This window comes from Lynx rufus, unplaced genomic scaffold (assembly GCF_022079265.1).
Source record: "Lynx rufus isolate CCGP_SWC_20201006 ecotype Redwood Valley unplaced genomic scaffold, mLynRuf1.p SCAF_23, whole genome shotgun sequence".
Lineage (NCBI taxonomy): Eukaryota > Metazoa > Chordata > Mammalia > Carnivora > Felidae > Lynx > Lynx rufus.
The window spans coordinates 15,291,858-15,311,236 of record NW_025814838.1 but is presented as its reverse complement, the minus strand read 5'-3'; the positions used below and the strand labels follow the sequence as shown (position 1 = coordinate 15,311,236).

The following is a 19,379-nucleotide window of genomic DNA, read 5'->3' as shown; positions in this document are numbered from 1 at the left end:
CTTAGTGGCATCAGCACTGGGCATCATATATAAGCGATGAATCACTGGGTTCTACTCCTGAAGGCAAGACTACACTGCACGTTAACTAACTTGAGAATAAAAAATTAGGAGGCAAAAAAAAAGGCAAATGGACTAGAATAAACTTCAGAATCCCAAATAAATGCACGTGAATACTCTGTGGGGGTCAGGGTGTGATGTCCATCCAGTATTGTCTCAAACCCAATGTTACATTGTTTCATTTCCTTCCGATTCCTCACACGAGGCTCAGAAGAACTGGCTTTATTAAGGAGCAATAGCGTAGGGGCAGGGGGAAATGGAAGGTCCTCAAGAGAAGGGAGCCGGAGAAGGCAGAAACGCTGGACCATCTCTCTGGGGATGTGAATTTACAATCTCACAAGGACACACGGAATGCTGCCCCTCTCTTCCCCCATCACAGCGACAACTTACTGAGGGTTTCCCTGTGCCTTCTAAGTACTGATGCAAGTTCCACGCTATCTGTTGAATTCTTCAACTTTCCAAGATGCGTCCTACCTACTGTGATCGCCATTGTACAGACGAGGAAACTGACGTACTGAGAGGTGAGGTAAAGCCGCCCAAGACCACAGAGGTGGTAAGACTCAAACCCAAACAGGATCAGTTAACTGCCCACAGACATCATCTATCTCAGCCACGCTGGAACCAGCCCTGAATTGCTCCCCATCCTCCTCATGACAGTGTTGCTGCTCTTGCTGCTAGTTTAATATACTGTGTGGCAGGGGTCAGTAAACTCGTCCTGTGAAGGACTAGATATTCAGTATTTTAGCCACGCGGTCTGTTTCAACTACTCAGCTGTGTTGCTTCAGTGCAAAAGCAGCCACACACAATGCAGAAGTGAAGGGTAGTGGCTGTGTTCCAATAAAACTTTATTGATGACACTGAAATATGAATTTCATATAATTTCCATGCGTCACAAAATACTGGTCTGTTTTTCTCCCTTCCAGCCATTTAAAAACGTAAAACCCATTCTTATTTTGCAGCATTTCAGATATGGCCGGACCTTGGCTACACAGTTACCCTGAGGCATTTATCCTTTAAGCCTTTAATCCAAAACAAACAAACAAACAAACAAATTCTTTTTCTTTAAATAAAAATAAAGAAATTATTTTTCTTTAAATACCAAATGCCTATTCTTTTTCAGAATTTTAAGTTTACCCTTTCCATACTATGTGATTCCAACAGGTGTTGAGGAAGACTGGCTCATTACTAGACTGGCGTTTTGTTTTATTTAAAAAATAACCACACGGGCATGGTACCCCCAGAGAAGGACAAAAGTACCTTTTAAGCTAAGTTTAACCTACAGGAAATGCTGAAAATACCGAGGAGGTCGTATGGCAATTTTTTTTTTTTTTTTACAAAATTAAGCCTGGCTGCAGAAGAGAGGAGTGACGCTGACATTTACCATAACAGTTTCATTGGCCTCAGGTGCCGAATCAAGAAGGTCATCTATTTCGTCGCCGAGGACCATATCTCCGTCATCCAGAAAAGGTTCCGGCATGGTGAAGGGGGCCTTTCCTCCGTTTGCCAACACCGCCGATGACAGGGGGCTCTCGTCCACTTGCAGGGGCAGCATAGAGGGTAAGGGCATGATAGGAACTGAGGCCAGCTCACTTCCGACTTGGTGGGAGAAACTGGACGCAGGCACAGAGACGACAGGAACTGCTTCCTGCCTCGGAGTTAACAAATCTGTAACACGGATCGAAACGTACCCACTCATCTTCGGTGTACTTACTCACCGAAGACTAGCGTCAAGAGCCAATAAGAGAGAAACGGGAAGAGCCAGGTGAGGGTACGAAAGCAATGATAAAAATAAATAGACGAGACAGTAGCAGAAGCAGGTCAGAGACAAGGATAAAAATAATTCTCGAAGTCGTTGGTTTTACCCAGGGATAGACATAGCGGCTTGTGAAAACTTATCCTTGTGTCTCAAAATGCCCGGGCGCCTGCCGGGCAGAGCTACGAGACGCTGGTAAAGCCACCCGGGGCGCTCACTGACCGCTTACTGACACGCAGAATTACCAATCACTGCCAGCACGTCCAGAAGCGCTAAGGTGGTTTTCAGAATTATTCTTGCTTTCATACCAACGGCCGCACGGTAATCGTATTTGACAACGCTATCACATCTAGAGCGTCTAACGCCGCCACTTTCTAGACCAACATGACACGAGAAAACGTACCTGGCTCGATATCTTCCACAGAACAGCTCAAAGCCTGGAAATGAAACCAAACAACCGATCATCGTGCGTACGGTCAGGATTCCAGACTATGAGCAGTCTGTAAATCTCACTCCGAGACAGCAATGCGAGTTCTCGCAGAAATTTTACTTCCTTCCAATGGAGATCCAAGAGATAAATGGAGTGGGCACACCTCGGGAACGCGTGGTTAAGCAGGGCGGGCCCAGCGGCGTGACCGCTGGGCCCTCGTGGACGGTGCTTCCCAAAGGCCGTTCAGGAGCGTTCAAGTTCTGGAGGGCCTCGTCTAGCCACCGCTCACTCCCCAACTCACAGAGGCATCCTAACAGCTCCACGAAGACTTACCTTTTAAAAACCAACCGCTTGGGACCCGTGTTCAACCCAATGGCTCCCAACATTAATATCTGGCCCCGGGCCAATTTTCTAATAAAACCTAACATCTATGAACGTCCTGTAAAATGCGCCATTGGACTTGAGGAAATGCTGGTTGCAAGATACTACTTGAGTTGTTTGTTTCTTTTTATAGGACAGGAAGCTCTGGCCAATTATGTGTCTGAGAAACAAAAAGCTCTCAAAAATAGACACAAACCAAAAATATTAAGAGCAGAACTGCTAACGTGGCCATCTGCTCCTTTTTCCCAAAAAGTTACGCGTCTTACAGGAGCAATAACTTTACCTTGGTAGCCCCGTCCCCAGGAACGGATTTTAACGCGAGCTGAAAGAAAACAAAGATGCTAATTAAAAAAAAAAATTACGTGAAAAACAGAACTGTAACCAAGTTACAACCAAAGAAAATGAAAATACCCCGTGGGGAGAACTCCAGCTTACCTCAGCCCTAACATACGCTTTTCTTATTTTAAATCCCAATTTCTGAGCTAGTTCTTGAGTTAGTTTGATCACATGTTCATCCTGAAAAAAAAAAAAATGAAAATATGACTAACGGAGGGTTATATTTACCAACTGTGGAGGCAAATTGCAAAACAGCTAGAACTCATATTCTGCGAAGACACTTGCTTGGTGGGCACGTAATCCCAAATAAAGCGGGTGGACCGCGCGGACTGGAAAATGGAACTCTTTAGACGCCCCTTCTCCACAAGGAAGCAACGAAATGGTTACCATGTCAACCAGCGAACTCAAATATGAATTCCGTACCTGAGGCACCGCCAAGGAGCACTTTGCTACGGAGTCGTAAGCCTCTCTGTATCTTCCTAAGTCACTGAGAGCCTTAGATTTCCGATACAGAGCTTTGCAGTTACTGGCATTTAAACTGAGCACTGTGTCACAGTCTTCCAAAACTTTATCGTGCAAACCCTGGGGTGTAAAGAGCAAACAAGGTCAGCAACAACTCCTTCTGGCACACACGTCTTCCTGCCGATGCAAACAAATTAAGACCCCGGACTAAGGCCCTCCTTTCAAACTCTGTTAGCGGTATTATTCTTCTTTGAAAAAAAATATTTTCATCATGAAACTCCCAAATGGAAAAAGTACAAATATCATGAACTCCCACGTAACCATCATCCAGGCCGTAAAGGCCCCAGGTCTCCAAGAAGGAAAGCTTTCCAGACGCGGTTGATGCCCCAGGCGGCACCCTCCCTTCCTGCTTCCTCCACTAGCTACCCTTTGCTGGAGATCATTAAAATGTCGACTGGAAGTTAACTCCCAAACAGCTAGCTAGCCCGAGAAGAGTCCATTAGAGAAAACAAAATGAGCCATCGGTGAACCTTCACTCAGTAAGAATCGGGTGACAACACGGGCACCTTGCTTAAATTCAGTTAAATGTTACTGAATGTCCACGGTGACAATTCAAAGTGCACCAAAATATTGCTTTTCTCAGCTCAGACATGTGAAAAGCTCGTGTTAAATCTCTTCAAGGTTAAACACCACGCTGCACTAACAGGGCTCCAAAGAGGACTAACGCACTCTTGACCAAGTGCGCTGTCGGGACAGGGACTTGACTGATGCATGGACCTGGGACCTGTGTCCTCCTGGGCTGATTTTTGTTATAAGCGGACACACCCCAGAAACCAGACTCACGTGGCAACTCCAAGGACCAGTCACCAAGAAACAAATTTTATTTTTAAAATTCCTCAACATTTATCCAAAGCTGGCTTTTCAAAACTCCAGACCACTCTAAAAGCAGGCAGTTAGAGGGGCACCTGGGTGGCTCAGTTGGTTAAATGTGTGTCTTTGGCTCAGGTCATGAATGTCATGATTTGTCGGTTCGAGCCCCGCGTCGGGCTCTGCAATGACAGCTCAGAGCCTGGAGCCTGCTTCAGATTCTGTGTCTCTCTCTCTCTCTCTCTGGCCCTCCCCTGCTCGTGTTCTATCTCTCTAGCTCTTAAAATAATAAATACATATTTTTAAAAAATGTTTTAAAGCAGTAATATGATTCTCTTAAAAACTGAAATTAGAGGGGTACCTGGGTGACTCAGTCGGTTAAGCATGCGACTCTTGATTTCGGCTCAGGCCATGATCTCATGGTTCGTGAGTTCGAGCCCTGAGTCAGCGCTGACAGTGCAGAGCTTGATTGGGATTCTCTCTCTCCCTCTCTCGCTCTCTGCCCCTCTCTCCCACACAAAATAATTTTTTTTAATTGAAATTAGAAAACTGACTTACAATGTACTTTTGTGATCAAAAACATTTTTTCCCTCTAGAAACCCTGTTCTGTTCTAAAAAAAAAAAAATCACCACTCACCATATTAGAATAGCAAGCAATACGATTTATATGCAGTTTTTCAATTATTTCTTTAGGGATGACAATTTCTTCCGACTTTGCATAACCAGCTATATTCAGAGCTTCTGTGTACTGGCTTATCGAGTTGTTCCAATCGTGTTCCCGATAAACATCATTTCCTTCATTAAAAAGATTTCTCACAAGAGCACGTAAATATACCTTTAAAAAAAAAAGAAAAGAAAAAAGAAAGTGACCACTTGAAGCCCTTTGCGAAACAGGACAGGGTATAGGGAAACTTCAATTTTTGTACTGGAGACTTCTGGTCTTAGACGTGACGCAGCAGTGAGCGCTGCTGTAAGAAACGGGGAACCCAGGCCACCTCGCTACCGTCTCAGCGAGGCCTTCACCTCGCGTGCTTTCTCAAGAGAAAATGCAATTTCCCATCAGGAGGAAAAGTGCGGCGAAAGCACCTCGTAAAAACCTGTTCACATCCCCAACTCTGTGCCTACAACAAATTCCTACGAGTGGAAACTCTAGGTCTGAAGGAAGGAGCATCTTGGGCCTTGGACCAGTATTTCTAAACTGCCTTCCGAAGCGGCGAGAACAGTGGACGCATCCAGCGGTCTGGTCCCCAGCTCACAGCACCCCCACCAACGCCGGGCAGCGTGTGTGTGCCTGTGTGGGAAGACACAAAACCCCTACTAATTTCTAGGTGAAAACCGGTACCCTTTCTTATCCCTGTGCCTGATGAACAAGGATCTCTCACATTTTTATGGACCATTGTCTTTCCTCTCTGGTAAATGTCTGCTCAGGACTGGTCCATGGAGAGGGGATGTTAAACCGTTTTCTCGCCGAGCAAGTACAGTATACAAGGTTCTTTTGGTACGTATAAAAGTTCTGGAGGTTCCTTCATGATTTCCTATCACTGTGCTAATGTTTCACAAGTCAAGATCAGACACGTATCACGAGATCAGGTAAATACTCAGGTTCTGGGTCTCATTTTTTGAAATTCGTGTCTAAGCTGACAGAATTAGTAAAGCAAACTGGACGACAGATCAACCTTTAACAAGGGCGGTGGCTCGGGACAGGCCACTTAACCTCTCGAGATCCCGGTTCCAGTTATAAAAGTCAGGAACGTAAAATGAACTGTACAATGAACGGATCGCTCCCAGTGCTTTCCAGCCATAATACCCTATGATTCTACATCGGTTTGGAGAGAGAGAGGGCAGGGGCAAGGAAGAAGACAGAGAAGGAAACAGGGAAGAGGGAGGGGGAGAGGCGGAGAAAAAGGAGGAACATTGGCAGGCATCAAAACCCATGGACACCAAAAGCCGCAGGCGAACTGACAGCCTGCACACACGAGGCCCGGTGAACTGGGCTTTCTCCCGGTTTCTAACTCGTTTCACCTCCAGCTGCTCTCTGCTAGGATCCAGGCATCCTTTGCTCCTATGAGAACCTCTTTTCTCCTAAACAAAAACAGAAGATACTGGGCTCTCTCCTTCACAACACATTCCGTCCAACTGGTCTTCGGTAAATGAGAGGGAGGCTAAAAGTAATTTTCGAAGGAGGCGCCTGGGTGGCTCAGTCGGGTAAGCGGGTAAGCGTCTGACTCCCGATTTCGGCTCAGGTCATGCTCTCACAGCTGGTGAGATCAAGCCCCGAATCAGGCTCTGCGCGGACAGTGTGGAGCTTGCCCGGGATGCCCTCCCTCCCTCTCTGACCCTCCTTCATTCTGTCTCTCTCTCCTCTTGCAAAATAAACATAAAAAAAACTTTACTTAAAAAAAAAGTAATTTTCACGGGGCTCGGAAGAAAACTTAGGCAAACTACACTCAGGGAGGAAAGGAAATGGAGGACAACTGTCCCCATGTGCCAAAAGCAATGTTGTCCTCTATATGGAGGAGATTGACTAATTCTTTCTGTAGGTGCCCAGAGAGTAAATACTTTAGGCTATGTGGGCCATATGGTCTCTGTCTCAACTACCATATGTCGTGAAAACGGCCACAGATCGTAAATACATCACCAAATAGGTGCGGCTGCATTCCAGTAAAACTTTATTTACAGAAACAGACAACAGGCCACATTTGGCCCACAAAGCTGGAGTCTGCCAACCCCCACTATTCATTATGGTTCACAAGTTACTTGCACAGCTTTTAAGTAGATGTTCCCAATCATTACCGCATATTGTTCCTGTGTCCCTGGATATGACAGCGGTGACCTAAGAAAAAGAAACCAATGAATTTTAATTATCAGACTCTTATCAGGATTTCTTCATCCAGACGTCATTGTAAAGCTAAGGTTCTATCAGCTTGCTACGGGTTCAAAGCACATTTTAAAGACCTACCTTCCTTTACGACTATTATTCACATATGCCATATTCACACACAACATGGTGCGGGGGTGGGGAGGGGGATCTGTAACTATTCCCTTATATTTTCTTAAGTATAACACTTTTTTCCCTAAACCTACTTCTACTAAAAGAAGGCCTAATTCTTCAAATACCAAAAAAACTTTTTCTACAGCACAGAACCACTAATACTTTTTGATTCAATTCGCTGCAGTACAGAGGAGAATGTCTCCTCCCAGGACAAACAGAGAGGGACTTCTGCCTGCCCGTGTCCGCTCAAGGCCTGGGCTGCCTTGTCACTGTCCCGCTTCATGGAGGCCGGTTAGAGACTGAGCTTCTTAAGAGAAATGTCTGATTACAAAAGCCCTATGTGCGTGGTGATCTCATCACTTTTCAGTCATCAGAAGCGCTCTGATGGGATTAGGTTCTGATCCTTCTGGGTCTAATATTTTCCGAGACGCTACAGGATTTTAGCTCTAAAAATCAGGGACAGGAAGTCAAATGTGCCCGAGCCAAAAATATTGCTAGACAAAAATATCTAATTTCTGACCCGGATTAAGAGGACTTATAAACAGGACTAGAGGTTTCTTCATCTAATATAAAAAAGTACAGTCGACTCTTGAACAACACGGGTTTGAACTGCGCGGGTCCACTTACAACGTTATCTTTTTCAATAAACCTAGGACGGTGCTGTAAATGCATTTCCTCTTCCTAACGAATTTCTTAACTTTTTCTTTTCTCCAGCTTACTTTATTTTAATACGGTAAATAATACGCATAACGCACAAAACGTGTTCATCGACTGTTTACGCTATTGGCAAGGCATCCGGTCAACAGTCGTAGGCTGCTCGTAGCCCTGTTTTGGGAAGTCAAAAGTTACACGTGGATGTGCAACTGTGCAAGGGTCTGCGCCCCTGACCCCGCGGTGCACAAGGGCCAGTTGTATACGTGGCGTGAACACACGCGAGTCGGGCCCTTACTGGATAAACTGCAGTCCTTCCTTAATGTTCTGCTGCCTTTTTCTTCTCTCCTCGGACACACTGGACATGTTACCCCGCACATCCACTTTCTAAACGATCGACCTGGAAAGAAACGAGGCACAAAGTCACGTGAGGCGCAGAGCTCCGGACCCCAACTAAAACACCCACAGTCCGCGGTCTTGCCACGCTATCAGCTGTGGGCACGTCCCTCTCTGCTGACTTGACTCTGGGCTGCTGGACACCAGGAACCCTGGCTCATCGGCACGGTCCCCGCTGCCCAGCACACGAAAGCATCTGGTTTTCAGTTTCCTTTAAGGCTGCACAGCCATGCGGACTTTGCTCCCTCCTAAGTCATCTCCCCCCACCCCTTGGGCTACAGGTTTCGTTTCTTCCGTGTCTATATGCATGCACGCACGCACGCACACACGCACGCACGCATATGCTGCACTGGAACAGTCCTGGCCTTGTTTCGCTTCTGGAAGCTCTCCAGAAGTGAAAAGGTTTCACATCCGCTCGCCTCCGAGGGAGTCTGACTTCCTGGTGAGCAGAGCCGAAACCTCACACACGTTACACAAACTTCTGAAATAATCCTTGCTGATTCAACTGATAGAATGAAAAATCTAAATGAAATCATTCGGTTGGAATTCTCGAGAAGGTAAGGGTTCACCTTCCACATAACAGTGGCAAATGTCAACACAAAACAGTGCCGTTGGGATCTGCACCCCCCCCCCCCCCACTGGCCCGCCCCCATCAATGTTCACGAAGCAATTCCCAGCAAGTTAAAGGAAAACCACAGGGAAGAGATCCATGATAAAACACCATCTCCCAGTGTCCTCAACCAGGGTTTGGCGACCTCAGCAGCTCGGGCCAGACAGTCCTTGACTCTAGGGGCCCGCGCTGTGCACGATACGCCCCTGGCCTCCACCCACGAGATGCCAGTAACGCCCCTTCCCCCAGTTGTGACAACCAAAAATTCCTCCAGGCTTTGTTGTGTGTCCCCTGGCAGGGACGGGGAGGGGGCACATCATCCCTCCAAGATGAGCGCTGGGCTCTAAACCTAAGAGGACATCTTACCACACAAACCGTGTCTTTGAACGCGCATGACGGACGGGGAACTTGCACCCAGGTTTCAAGCTCAAATGTTCTAGTTTCATTATTGCTTGACGTTCATAGTTTTATTATAGAATCTACCTTTTTCAAAGTGTAGAGGTGGGGACAAGGGTTGAAAGGCCCCGGAGGCTGGTAACTGGTGATCATTTTTTTTCCATCTTTTAAAAACTGTAGTTCTACAGGTTTCAATCTTCTAATCTCAAAGTTGTTGACTTTCCTGGGGCACCTGGGTGACTCAGTTGAACGTCCAACTCTTGACTGCAGCTCAGGTCCTGATCTCACAGTTTGTGAGTTCGAGCCCCATGTTGGGCTCTGTGCTGACAGTGCAGAGAGCCTGCTGTGGACTCTCTCTCTCTCTGCTCCTCCCCCACTCACACTCATGCTCGATCCCTCTCTCTCTCTCTCTCAAAAATAAAATAATTCTAAAAAAATGCTTAATAATAAAAGTTGTTACTTTACTGAAGTGTTTACATGTGAAATGATCTATCCAAGATTTGCCACGAAATATTCCAGCAAACAAAAACAAAAGGGGGCTGGAGGGGGTGAAACAGCTGAATGTTCCCAAAACTAGTGACCAATACAGGGAATCTCTGTACTTTGTCAACGTCTGAAATGTTTCAAAATAAAAAGGGTACAAAGCCCAGGATGCTGAAGCGAGATGTCATTATTTCTGGAATTTGTGTTTCAGACAGTCTAGCTTAGAGGGGGATGAATGGGTAGAAATGAAACAAGACCGCCAAAAACACGGACCACTGTCCTAACATGTGATGGGGAGGTGTGGGGGGGGGGGGGCCTTTCTAATCTTCCACTTGAACTCGTCCGACCATTTCCTTAACAACAACAAAAAAAAGTTAAATCATACTTGGATGTACAAAGGTATTTAAGGAGGTGCTATTTGTAAGAGAAAAAGACCAAAAACGTACCCAATGTCTATCAAGAAGGACATGGACTGTATTGGAAAAAAAAGACCAAGTAAAGGTGCGGTATCCACAATAGGACCCTGTTCTGTTTAGAGAAAGGGTCGGGGGAGGCTGTCTATTCATATTTCCTTGTACATCCTCGCAACAGCTCCAGAGGGAATCTCAGAAAACCACAGCAATGGCAGAAACCCGGGGGCTCAGGGCGTGGTGAGAAGGGCCTTTGCACTGCACACCTACCTTTATTTTTTTTTTAATTTTTTTTTTTTTCAACGTTTATTTATTTTTGGGACAGAGAGAGACAGAGCATGAACGGGGGAGGGGCAGAGAGAGAGGGAGACACAGAACCGGAAACAGGCTCCAGGCTCTGAGCCATCAGCCCAGAGCCCGACGCGGGGCTCAAACTCACGGACCGCGAGATTGTGACCTGGCTGAAGTCGGACGCTTAACCGACTGCGCCACCCAGGCGCCCCTGCACACCTACCTTTAAAACTTCTTCCTGAACGCTGAACGTGAATTACCACTGAGAAAAAATTTGAAGTATTTTTTAGAAATCCACATAGCCTCTGACCCCTTCCTTGGAAAGACGACTTAAGGGACCACCAAGCCTTCTTCCTATTTTATGTAAGATGGGGCCGATGTAGAGCCAGAACCGACTGCCCAAAGGCACCCAGAAGGGCACTTGGGGGTGTCATGGCAGTCAGGCCTGAAAGACGGGGACAAGGAAAGGGTTACCCAAAGCAAGAATTCTTGCCTGTCCTCAATGATTAGTCACCTTTCTCCCAACCCCTGCACAGGCAAGGTGAGGAATTAGTTTGAGGTTCACTCAAAAGGCAAATCTGCTGGCACAGAAGGGACTCTCAGGTAATGATAATCCACTAAGTTAATAGCCTTAGAGCCATTTCCCCAGAAAGTGCCAGAAAACCTTGAACCTCAACCTCTTAAGGACAAAGGGCATGTGGCAAAGAGCTGACAACTCAAGTAGGTGATTAAGAGGAAATAAGACGCAGGCTCTTTTAATAGCATGAACCACCTCTCCTTTCCATGTTTAAAGATTTGGGAACGGATAATCAGGGGAGAATCAAATACAGTAGGAAGGAGAATTTCATGTTCTTGTAGTTTTGCCCCCAAGTTAAAAATCTTTCTCAGTGAACACTGTATACCTATCTATGGTCTACAATTAATGTTTTGCTGTTTATCACATCTGCCCACCTTTCTCTTTTAATTTGAAAATATTTATTAATGGATTTTATTTATTTTTAATAATTTATTTCCACAATGATTTCAGGAGATTCCTTAATGCCCCTTACCCATTTACCCCATCCCCCTTCCCACCACCCCTCCAGTAATCCTCTGTTTGTTCTCCATGTTTAAGGGTCTCTTCTGTTTTGTCCCCCTCCCTGTTTTTATATTATTTTTACCTCCCTTCCCTTGTGTTCATCTGTTCTGTGTCTTAAAGTCCTCATATGAGTGAAGTCATATGATATGTGGCTTTCTCTGACTAGTTTCGCTTAGCATAATTCCCTCCGGTTCCATCCACGTAGTTGCAAATGGCAAGATTTCATTCTTTTTGAATGCCGAGTAATACTCCATTGTATACATATATCACATCTTCTTCATCCATTCATTCATCGATGGACATTGGGGCTCTTTCCATACTTTGGCTATTGGCTATAAACACTGGGGTGCATGTGGCCCTTAGAATCACCACTCCTGTCCCCCTTGGATAAACACCTAGTACATGGACCCATCTTTATCCATCCGCCCATCCCTCTGTCCATCCATCAATGCACCTTATTATTTTGATGAACTGCAAAGTGCCAGACATCAATTACAATTCATCAATAAACGCTTCAGAATATGTATCATTACTTAGGTTTCAAGATTTATGGGTTTTCTTAAGGCCATATGCACGAAACCTTTTTCCCCATAAAATGCACAAATTGTAAGGGAGGATTTGACAAACATCACACTCCTGTAACCCAGACCCCAGTCTTGAGTTCACCATTACGGTCAGTCCAGATAGTTCCCTCAGCCAATCCCTGCCCCACCCTTACCCCCTGGCAATCACTGTTCTGACTTTCTTCCACCACAGATTAGTTGCACCCTCCCACTTCCCACTTTGAAAGAAAGAAAAGATAAACGCTTGAAACATCATCTTATTTGGGGACCCAGTTAAAATCTGGCATCAATTTGGGGCGCCTGGGTGGCTCAGTAGGTTAAGTGGCCAACTTCGGCTCAGGTCATGATCTCACGGTCAGTGAGTTCAAGCCCCGCGTCGGGCTCTGTGCTGACAGCTCAGAGCCTGGAGCCTGTCTCAGATTCTGTGTCTCCCTCTCTCTGACCCTCCCCTGTTCATGCTCTGTCTCTCTCTGTCTCAAAAATAAATAAACGTTAAAAAAAAATTTAAAAAAAAATCTGGCATCAATTTTAAAGTGAGGAAGAACGTGATCAAGTTCACCCAACGGCCCCCTATCTCATCCTAACTCAGCAGCACACAACAGGTGCACACTCCGTCCTTGAGCCTGGGGCTCTGTCCAGCTGGTCTCTAAACGTGCGAGCCCTGGGGCTTCACTGGAGCTCCTTCCCTCCCCCAGCCACACGCTCAGCTCTGGGACATCCCACATGGCCCAAGGCTGGAGACCGCCTACCTGCCGTTCTGATGGTTCTACTAGACAGCTCACAGGCATCACGGACTCTTTATTTAATAGTGTTTAATGTTTATTTTTTGAGAGCGAGCGGGGAGGGACAGAGAAAGAAAGAGAATCTCAAGCACACTGCACTGTCAGCACAGAGCCCAACAAGGGGCTCGAACCCACCAACCACAAGACCATGACCTGAGCTGACACCAGAAGTCGGGCGCTTAACCGACTGAGCCACCCAGGGGCCCCTACATCGCATAGCTTAAAAGGCAAGATTTTAATATCAGGACGGAGGAAAAAAAGGATGGTCTCCTCTCCTGTCACTCAGCACCCACCCGCCCTTCCCGAGGACAACCACCCATTGTGTTACTGGGCTCTTCTGTGTCCTGCCAGAGGAACTCTGCGGAATAGTGTGTCTCAACTGTGTTGACTGCGGTGGTGATTACGTGAATCTACACCTGGGATAACATCGCGCACACGCGTGCGCACACACGCGCACACACACACACCCAGGTGCATGTCAAAAAACCCGGCAAGAGTAAGCGCCCGCAGTCTGGTTAACGGTACTCCACTAACACCAGCTTCCTGGCACCACTGGGGGAAGTGGACGAAGGGAGGCTTCGTGGGAGGCTCTACGTACCCATCGGGCAATTTCCTGCGAGCTTATAATCATTTCAAAATAAAAAGTTACAAGCATCTTGTGCCTATGTTATCTTTTGTACAAACTGAGGCTCCTGACGTGTCTGCACCCTGCTTTTTTTCTCCCAGTACCTAACCTCAAAGGTCACTCCCCGACAGGACACGTGAAGCGGCTTGACCGGCCGCGATCCGCGAAATGGCTGCAGGCCACCAGAGACGCACGTTCTGGTGGCTTCCAGTCTCTGAAGCTCACCAGGGACCCAGGGCATTTCACAGAGGTCCGTCTTCAGAGGACGTCCACGGGCTGAAGGGAGCGTGTCTTCCGTCTACTCTACCTGCTCCTGCCCACGTGTGACACCACCCTGCCACCAACAAGGCCTGAGGGTCCCCATTTTGGCACGCGGTTCCCTCGCGGTTCACTCCACTAGTGCCAACCGGGGAAGGGACAAGCATGTGACAATGGGGAGACAATGTGACGAGGTTTTGTCTGGGCCCTTCTGTCACCCGTAAGGCTGCACAGCCCTTCAAGTTTCAGAGTCGCCGGTTCGTCCTTCTCCGTAAACTGTCTGTTCGTGTCCTTTGCCCATTTTCCTTCCAGGCTGAGCTTTTCTCATTCAGGAAGGCACTTCGTATGTTGACGAAAGCAGTCTTCTGTGACGCTGGGACTATTTTCCCCAACTTCGTATCAATCCTTTGGCTTCAGTTATGGTACTTTTTGACAGCAGAAGCTTCTATCTCTAAGTAGCTGAAATTACCAATATTTTCCTTAATGGCACCTGGATTTTGACATACTTTGAAACTGTAAAATAATTCTCTGGGTGTTCTCCTAGTACTCTTGGTTTTGTTTTGTTTTGTTTTAATTTGGGGAGGGGCACCTGGGTGGCTCAGCTGGTTAAGGGTCTGACTTCGGCTCAGGTCATGATCTCGCAGTTTGTGGGTTCAAGCCCCACATCGGGCTCTGTGCTGACAGCTCGGAGCCTGGGGCCTGCTTCGGATTCCGTGTCTCCCTCTCTCTCTGACCCTCCCCCGGGCTCATGTTCTCTCAAAAATAAGCATTTTTAAAAATTTAAAAATTGTTTTTAATTTTTTAAAAACTAAAATTGTTTTCGATTTTTTAAAAATTAAAAAAAGTAAACAAACATTTTAATGGGATCTACCAGTTGACTGTAAGCAGTGATGTAGGAATATATATATATTCCTTCACTGTTTACAAAAAGGCCATCTAGTCTACACTGCTATGCATACAAAATTCTGGGCTGCCCGTGATTTTTACTCAGCATTTCCAACTTAAAGGGTCCTAACCCCAGCCTCTCCTGCCAATCCTATCCCTCTGCCCGCTCTTACCTTTTCAAAAGTCCTGAAACCACCTGCTAGCCACCTGCTCAAACCAGACCCAGAGACCTGGCATCACGCCCTTCTTTCCCCCACACCCACATCCATCACCCTGCTGATGAAGCCCACCGGCGACACTGCAGACTATGCACAGGGCACCCCGACTCTGACCACTTCCCACGAGCTCCCCCGCACCCCCTGGCCCGGTCACACCATCTCGAGTGACGCGATGTGGCAGCGGCCTCCTGTCCCTGCCTCCCCTCTAAGCTTCCGGTCCTCCCCCTGTCCCTCCCCCACCCACTTCCCACACTAAACTGAAAACGTCCACCAGCTATTACAGCCACGCTCTAAATCCCAGCACTTAGAGTAAAACCCAGAGTCCTCACCCTGACCTCTCAGACCGAGGAGGACAGTCCCAAGCTCTTGCCTCCGCCCCGCCCCCACGCAGGCGCAGCAGGCTGGCTGTGCTCCCGCCCCGCCTCCCGCCTCCGCGGGTGTGCAGGAGTGCGGGGCTCCGCCCCCTGGGCACTGCGCGCTAGCCCCTCCCCCCGCCCATAACACACTTCCCAGAGGGACCCCAGAGCTGGTCCCTCCTTCCGGGAATCTTGGTTTAAATATCACCTTTCGAGACCTTCCCTGCCGTGCCCCCTAAGTGGTTGCCCCACCTCACTCTCACTGTGCTCTTGACTTCCACAGCTACCTCGTCTTAGTCCTGACCGCATTCCAACATCTGGGTCCAGGTCGATGCATATTTGAATGGAAGAACGAATGAAGTGGCCAAGCGTGGAGAGAATGCTTCACACAAAGTTCAGAGGCGCAAGAGCTAACGCCTGTTACAACTGTTCATGAAAAGGCAAGCACGACAGAGTGGGGGGGGGGAGGGGGTGCCAGGGAGGAAATGACCAGGCGGGCAGACTGGGCCCTGGTGGACCCTGCCTGGACCCTTTAGGGGCACAAGGTGGGGAGACAATCGACAACGCGGGGATCCACCTGAGACAGCCACAGAGAAAGACCACAAGCGACCCAGGAAGTAGTGCAGGGATGGGTTTCCTTCATCACCAACCGGGGTGGGGAGCAAGTCAGACGCGCTGTCTTCTCCCAACGTGAAAGGGAAATGGAGTGGGAGGGCTCTGAAGAGTACACTGCAAAGCAAGAAGCCCAATTAAATGTAAATGTCATTAAATCATCTAAAATTTTGCGAGCTGGAACATTATCTTCTGCTTATCAGCTGGTCTTAAATGTTACTCATTCTGACCTTTTATGTAAGGAGGAAAGGTACCCCTGATCTTCATTATAATTCCTTAAGTACATACTCAGTGCCTGCTTTACGTGAAACTGATTATACTCACCATGTTCCAGGCTAGCAACCGGCTGTGTATTCCTGCCCATGACACAAGGTAACTTAAGAAACTAGCTCCCATTAGCACAAGACACGGAGGCAAGTGAAATTTGATTGCAACATGTTGTATAGACAGATACAATAGCTAACACTTAGCGCTCTTACTGGATGCCAAGCATCGTCCTAAGCGCTTGGCATGTATTAAATCATTTAATCCCGTGATAGTCTTAAGGGATAGGTACTAGGAGGAAACCGAAGCACAGACAAGTGACGCAAGCAGTGCACGATCATGGCTAGGAAGTGGCTGAGCTGGATTTCAGAGCCAGACAGTCTGGCTCCAAGCCCGAATCCTGATCCAGCACCCTATTCTGCACTGTAAGTGCCAGGGACGCCAGGAGGAGGGCGAGCAGTCTAAGTCAGCCCTGGGCTGGGCTCTGAAAAACAAACACAGCTCTGACAGACAGGTGGGCATTTCAAAGCCACTCAAGGCGAACAGAATAAACACACCCTGTACACACACACACACACCCCGACATGCTCAAAGAACATCATTTGAAGAAACTTAGACAACGCAGAGGGTTTCCGGGGAATGCAATGCACACAGAGGGTTAAAATACCAGTCCAGGGAAACTTTGCATATGGAAATATGCTCCACCCACACCATAATATCTTTATACGCAAAGACTGAATATTAAACAGTCCTACAAGATACACACAGGAAGAGAAAGTGGTCCGACGGTATACGGCACAGTGCTGGTATTTTTGCCTAAAAAGGTATTCCTAAATTTCAAGTGAAAGATGGTAATACCACTCTGGATTAAATTCTATCCTCAGACTCCCGCCTCCGGTGTGTAAGGGCATACACAAACAAAAAGTAGTTTCAAAGTAACATTACTGTCAAGCCTGTCTTGCAACAGTTAGTTTGGTAAACTTATAAAAGCATACGGCTACAATGTAACCTTGAGAGACTACAGACCCAGATAGGGCAACATCACAGATGTTCTACCATCTTCTTGGAAGAGTGACTATTCTACTGGATACTTCACGAGAGCAATGATGAGCCCCCAGGCAAAAGTCACAATAACTCAAAGGAAGGCATGGGCTTTCCAGTTCATTTCAGGGGCAGAGGCCCTGAAAATTAACATGCTCTCTACAGTATGCACATAAATACTGGTAATACTGAGCCTCGACAACTCACCATCTAATTCTGATTCGAACCTAACATAACCGTTTCCAGACTCCAAGAGACAGCACAGAGTGAACATCTTTCAACAAAGAAAATTCTAATAACTTGAACTATTCTGCAAATTAGGACAAGATCCTCATTTGCAATCAGCTCCACGGTTCAGTTCAGCTCAGGGGAAGAAGGAAGAGGCAGGGCCTCCTTGAGAGCCTAGGGGACAGGAGGCCACATGCCATCAGAGAAGCAGGGAAAGATAAGCAGAGGGCACAGGCTCCCAGCCAACCTGCCCCCACTCAGATGCTCTGTTTGAGCGCGGTCCAATAGAAATACAATGTGAGCCACATATGTAATTTCAAATTTCCAAGGTGCCACGTTAAACAAAAGTGGAAGGATACTGGAGGGAATTATTTTAACGCTTTTAATTAACCCAATTGTGTTCAAAATATCATCTTGATGTGTATTACTTACACACACACAAAAATTATAAATGTGATAACCTTTCCCCCCCCCCCCGCCATACCAAGTGTTTAAAAAACCACGTATGTATTTTTCACCCTGAGCATATCTCACCTGGGTCTAGCCACACACCAAGTGCTCCACAGTCCCGAGAGGCCAGCGGCCACCCTCCAGGGCCGTGCAGGTCTAATGTCAAGCAGATCCCCGCTCTCTCAATCCCTAAGCGAGGGTGCCCCCTCTGATCTCTAAACACTGGGGGACGGGGGGGGGGGGGGGGTGGAATGCCCGAGCACGACAAATTCCCCAACCCCGGCGCAGGCGCAAACTCTCGGGCCCAGCCGGCGCTTCGCTGCTTGACCACACCCCTGCGATGACCGTCCCCAACCGTGAATGCGCGCTAATGAGAACTGACAGGTCTCCATTCCTTAAGGGTGGGGGAAAGAAACCTAAAGCCCGGCGGTGTCCGCATCCCCGGTAAAGACAGGAAACCATTCGCCGCGGGTCCTAGATGTGCGCCCGGCGCAAAAGAAAAGAGGGACGGCGCGGGGGGGGGGGGGGGGGGATGAAATCAACGAGCCACGCACTCTGCGCGCATCCTTCCCGCCCCCCAAACCCGAAATCCTCAATTAGGGGACCCACGGTCAGCAGACATACACAAATGATGAAAACACACTGCTGGTGGGGGAGGGGGGTAAGCAAGGCGAGAGGAGGTGCGGAGCCAGCGGAAACGCATGCGGGCGCGGAGGGCAGCGAGCCGCAGCCCTTCGCGCCCCCGTCCCGCAGACGCGCCCCCGGGGGGGGGGTCCCCCCGCCGCCCCGAGGGCAAGTGGAGAGGAAGGGGGGAGGAAGGGACCCCGGGACCCGGCCCGCCCGCGTCCGCCGCGAGCAGCCGGGCCCGGCTGGCGGCGCGCGCTCCGCCCTTCCCACCCCGGGGGGCCGCGATCCCCACCCCCCCTCCCGCACCCCCGCTCCGCCGCCGCTGCCCGCGCCCCTCCGCGCCGCCGCCCCTCCCCCGCCCGGCGTCCGTTAACGGCCGCGCGCGAGCACGAGGCGGCGGCGGGCGCGCGCCGGGCGGGGGCGCCCGGCGGGGGAGGGGCGGCGGCGCGGGCCGGGCCGGGGGCGCGCGAGGGCCCGGCGGCGCCCCCCTACCTGCGGGGACGGCCGCGCCGGCCGGCGGGCGGACAGCGGCGCGCGGCGGAGCGGGCGGCGGCGGCGGCGACGGCGGCGGCGGCGACGGAGGCCTGGGCGCTCGCTCGCTCGCAGCTTCCCTCCGCGACCGGCGGCGGCGGCAGCGGCGGCTCCGCTGCGCCCGCGCGGCGCCCTCTGGCGGCGGGAGGCCGCGCCCGGCTCCCGGCACAAGCCGCCATTGGCTGCGCCCGCGAGCGTCGTTGCCGGGGGCGGCGGCGCCACGTCGGGCCGGGCGGCGGCGGCGGCGGCGGCGGCGGCCCCGGCGGCCCCGGCGGCCCCGGGGAGGGACGCGCGGGGCGCGGCGGGCTGCGGCCGCGGCCGGAGCCGGTGGAGCGCTCGCTGGGCC

At 49.2% G+C, this 19,379-nt stretch overlaps 1 protein-coding gene across 2 annotated transcripts in view; it reads right to left on the bottom strand.

Moving 5' to 3' along the window:
* ZC3H7A (zinc finger CCCH-type containing 7A) overlaps positions 1–19,009 on the bottom strand; it is a 36,431-nt gene extending 17,422 nt beyond the window's left edge. The window contains exons 1-9 of one of the 2 annotated variants that reach the window (XM_047087097.1): positions 18,995–19,009; positions 8,228–8,329; positions 7,080–7,119; positions 4,924–5,121; positions 3,381–3,539; positions 3,057–3,137; positions 2,905–2,943; positions 2,214–2,247; positions 1,439–1,722 (exon numbers count right to left, since the gene is read on the bottom strand). In XM_047087097.1, coding sequence (XP_046943053.1) covers positions 1,439–1,722; positions 2,214–2,247; positions 2,905–2,943; positions 3,057–3,137; positions 3,381–3,539; positions 4,924–5,121; positions 7,080–7,119; positions 8,228–8,295 — 903 coding nt within the window. In that variant the 5' untranslated portion in view covers positions 8,296–8,329; positions 18,995–19,009. Of the gene's footprint in view, positions 1–1,438; positions 1,723–2,213; positions 2,248–2,904; positions 2,944–3,056; positions 3,138–3,380; positions 3,540–4,923; positions 5,122–7,079; positions 7,120–8,227; positions 8,330–17,959; positions 18,432–18,994 lie in introns of those variants that run through there. The other variant, XM_047087096.1, reaches the window with a different exon arrangement.
* Between the last annotated feature and the right edge of the window lie 370 nt (positions 19,010–19,379).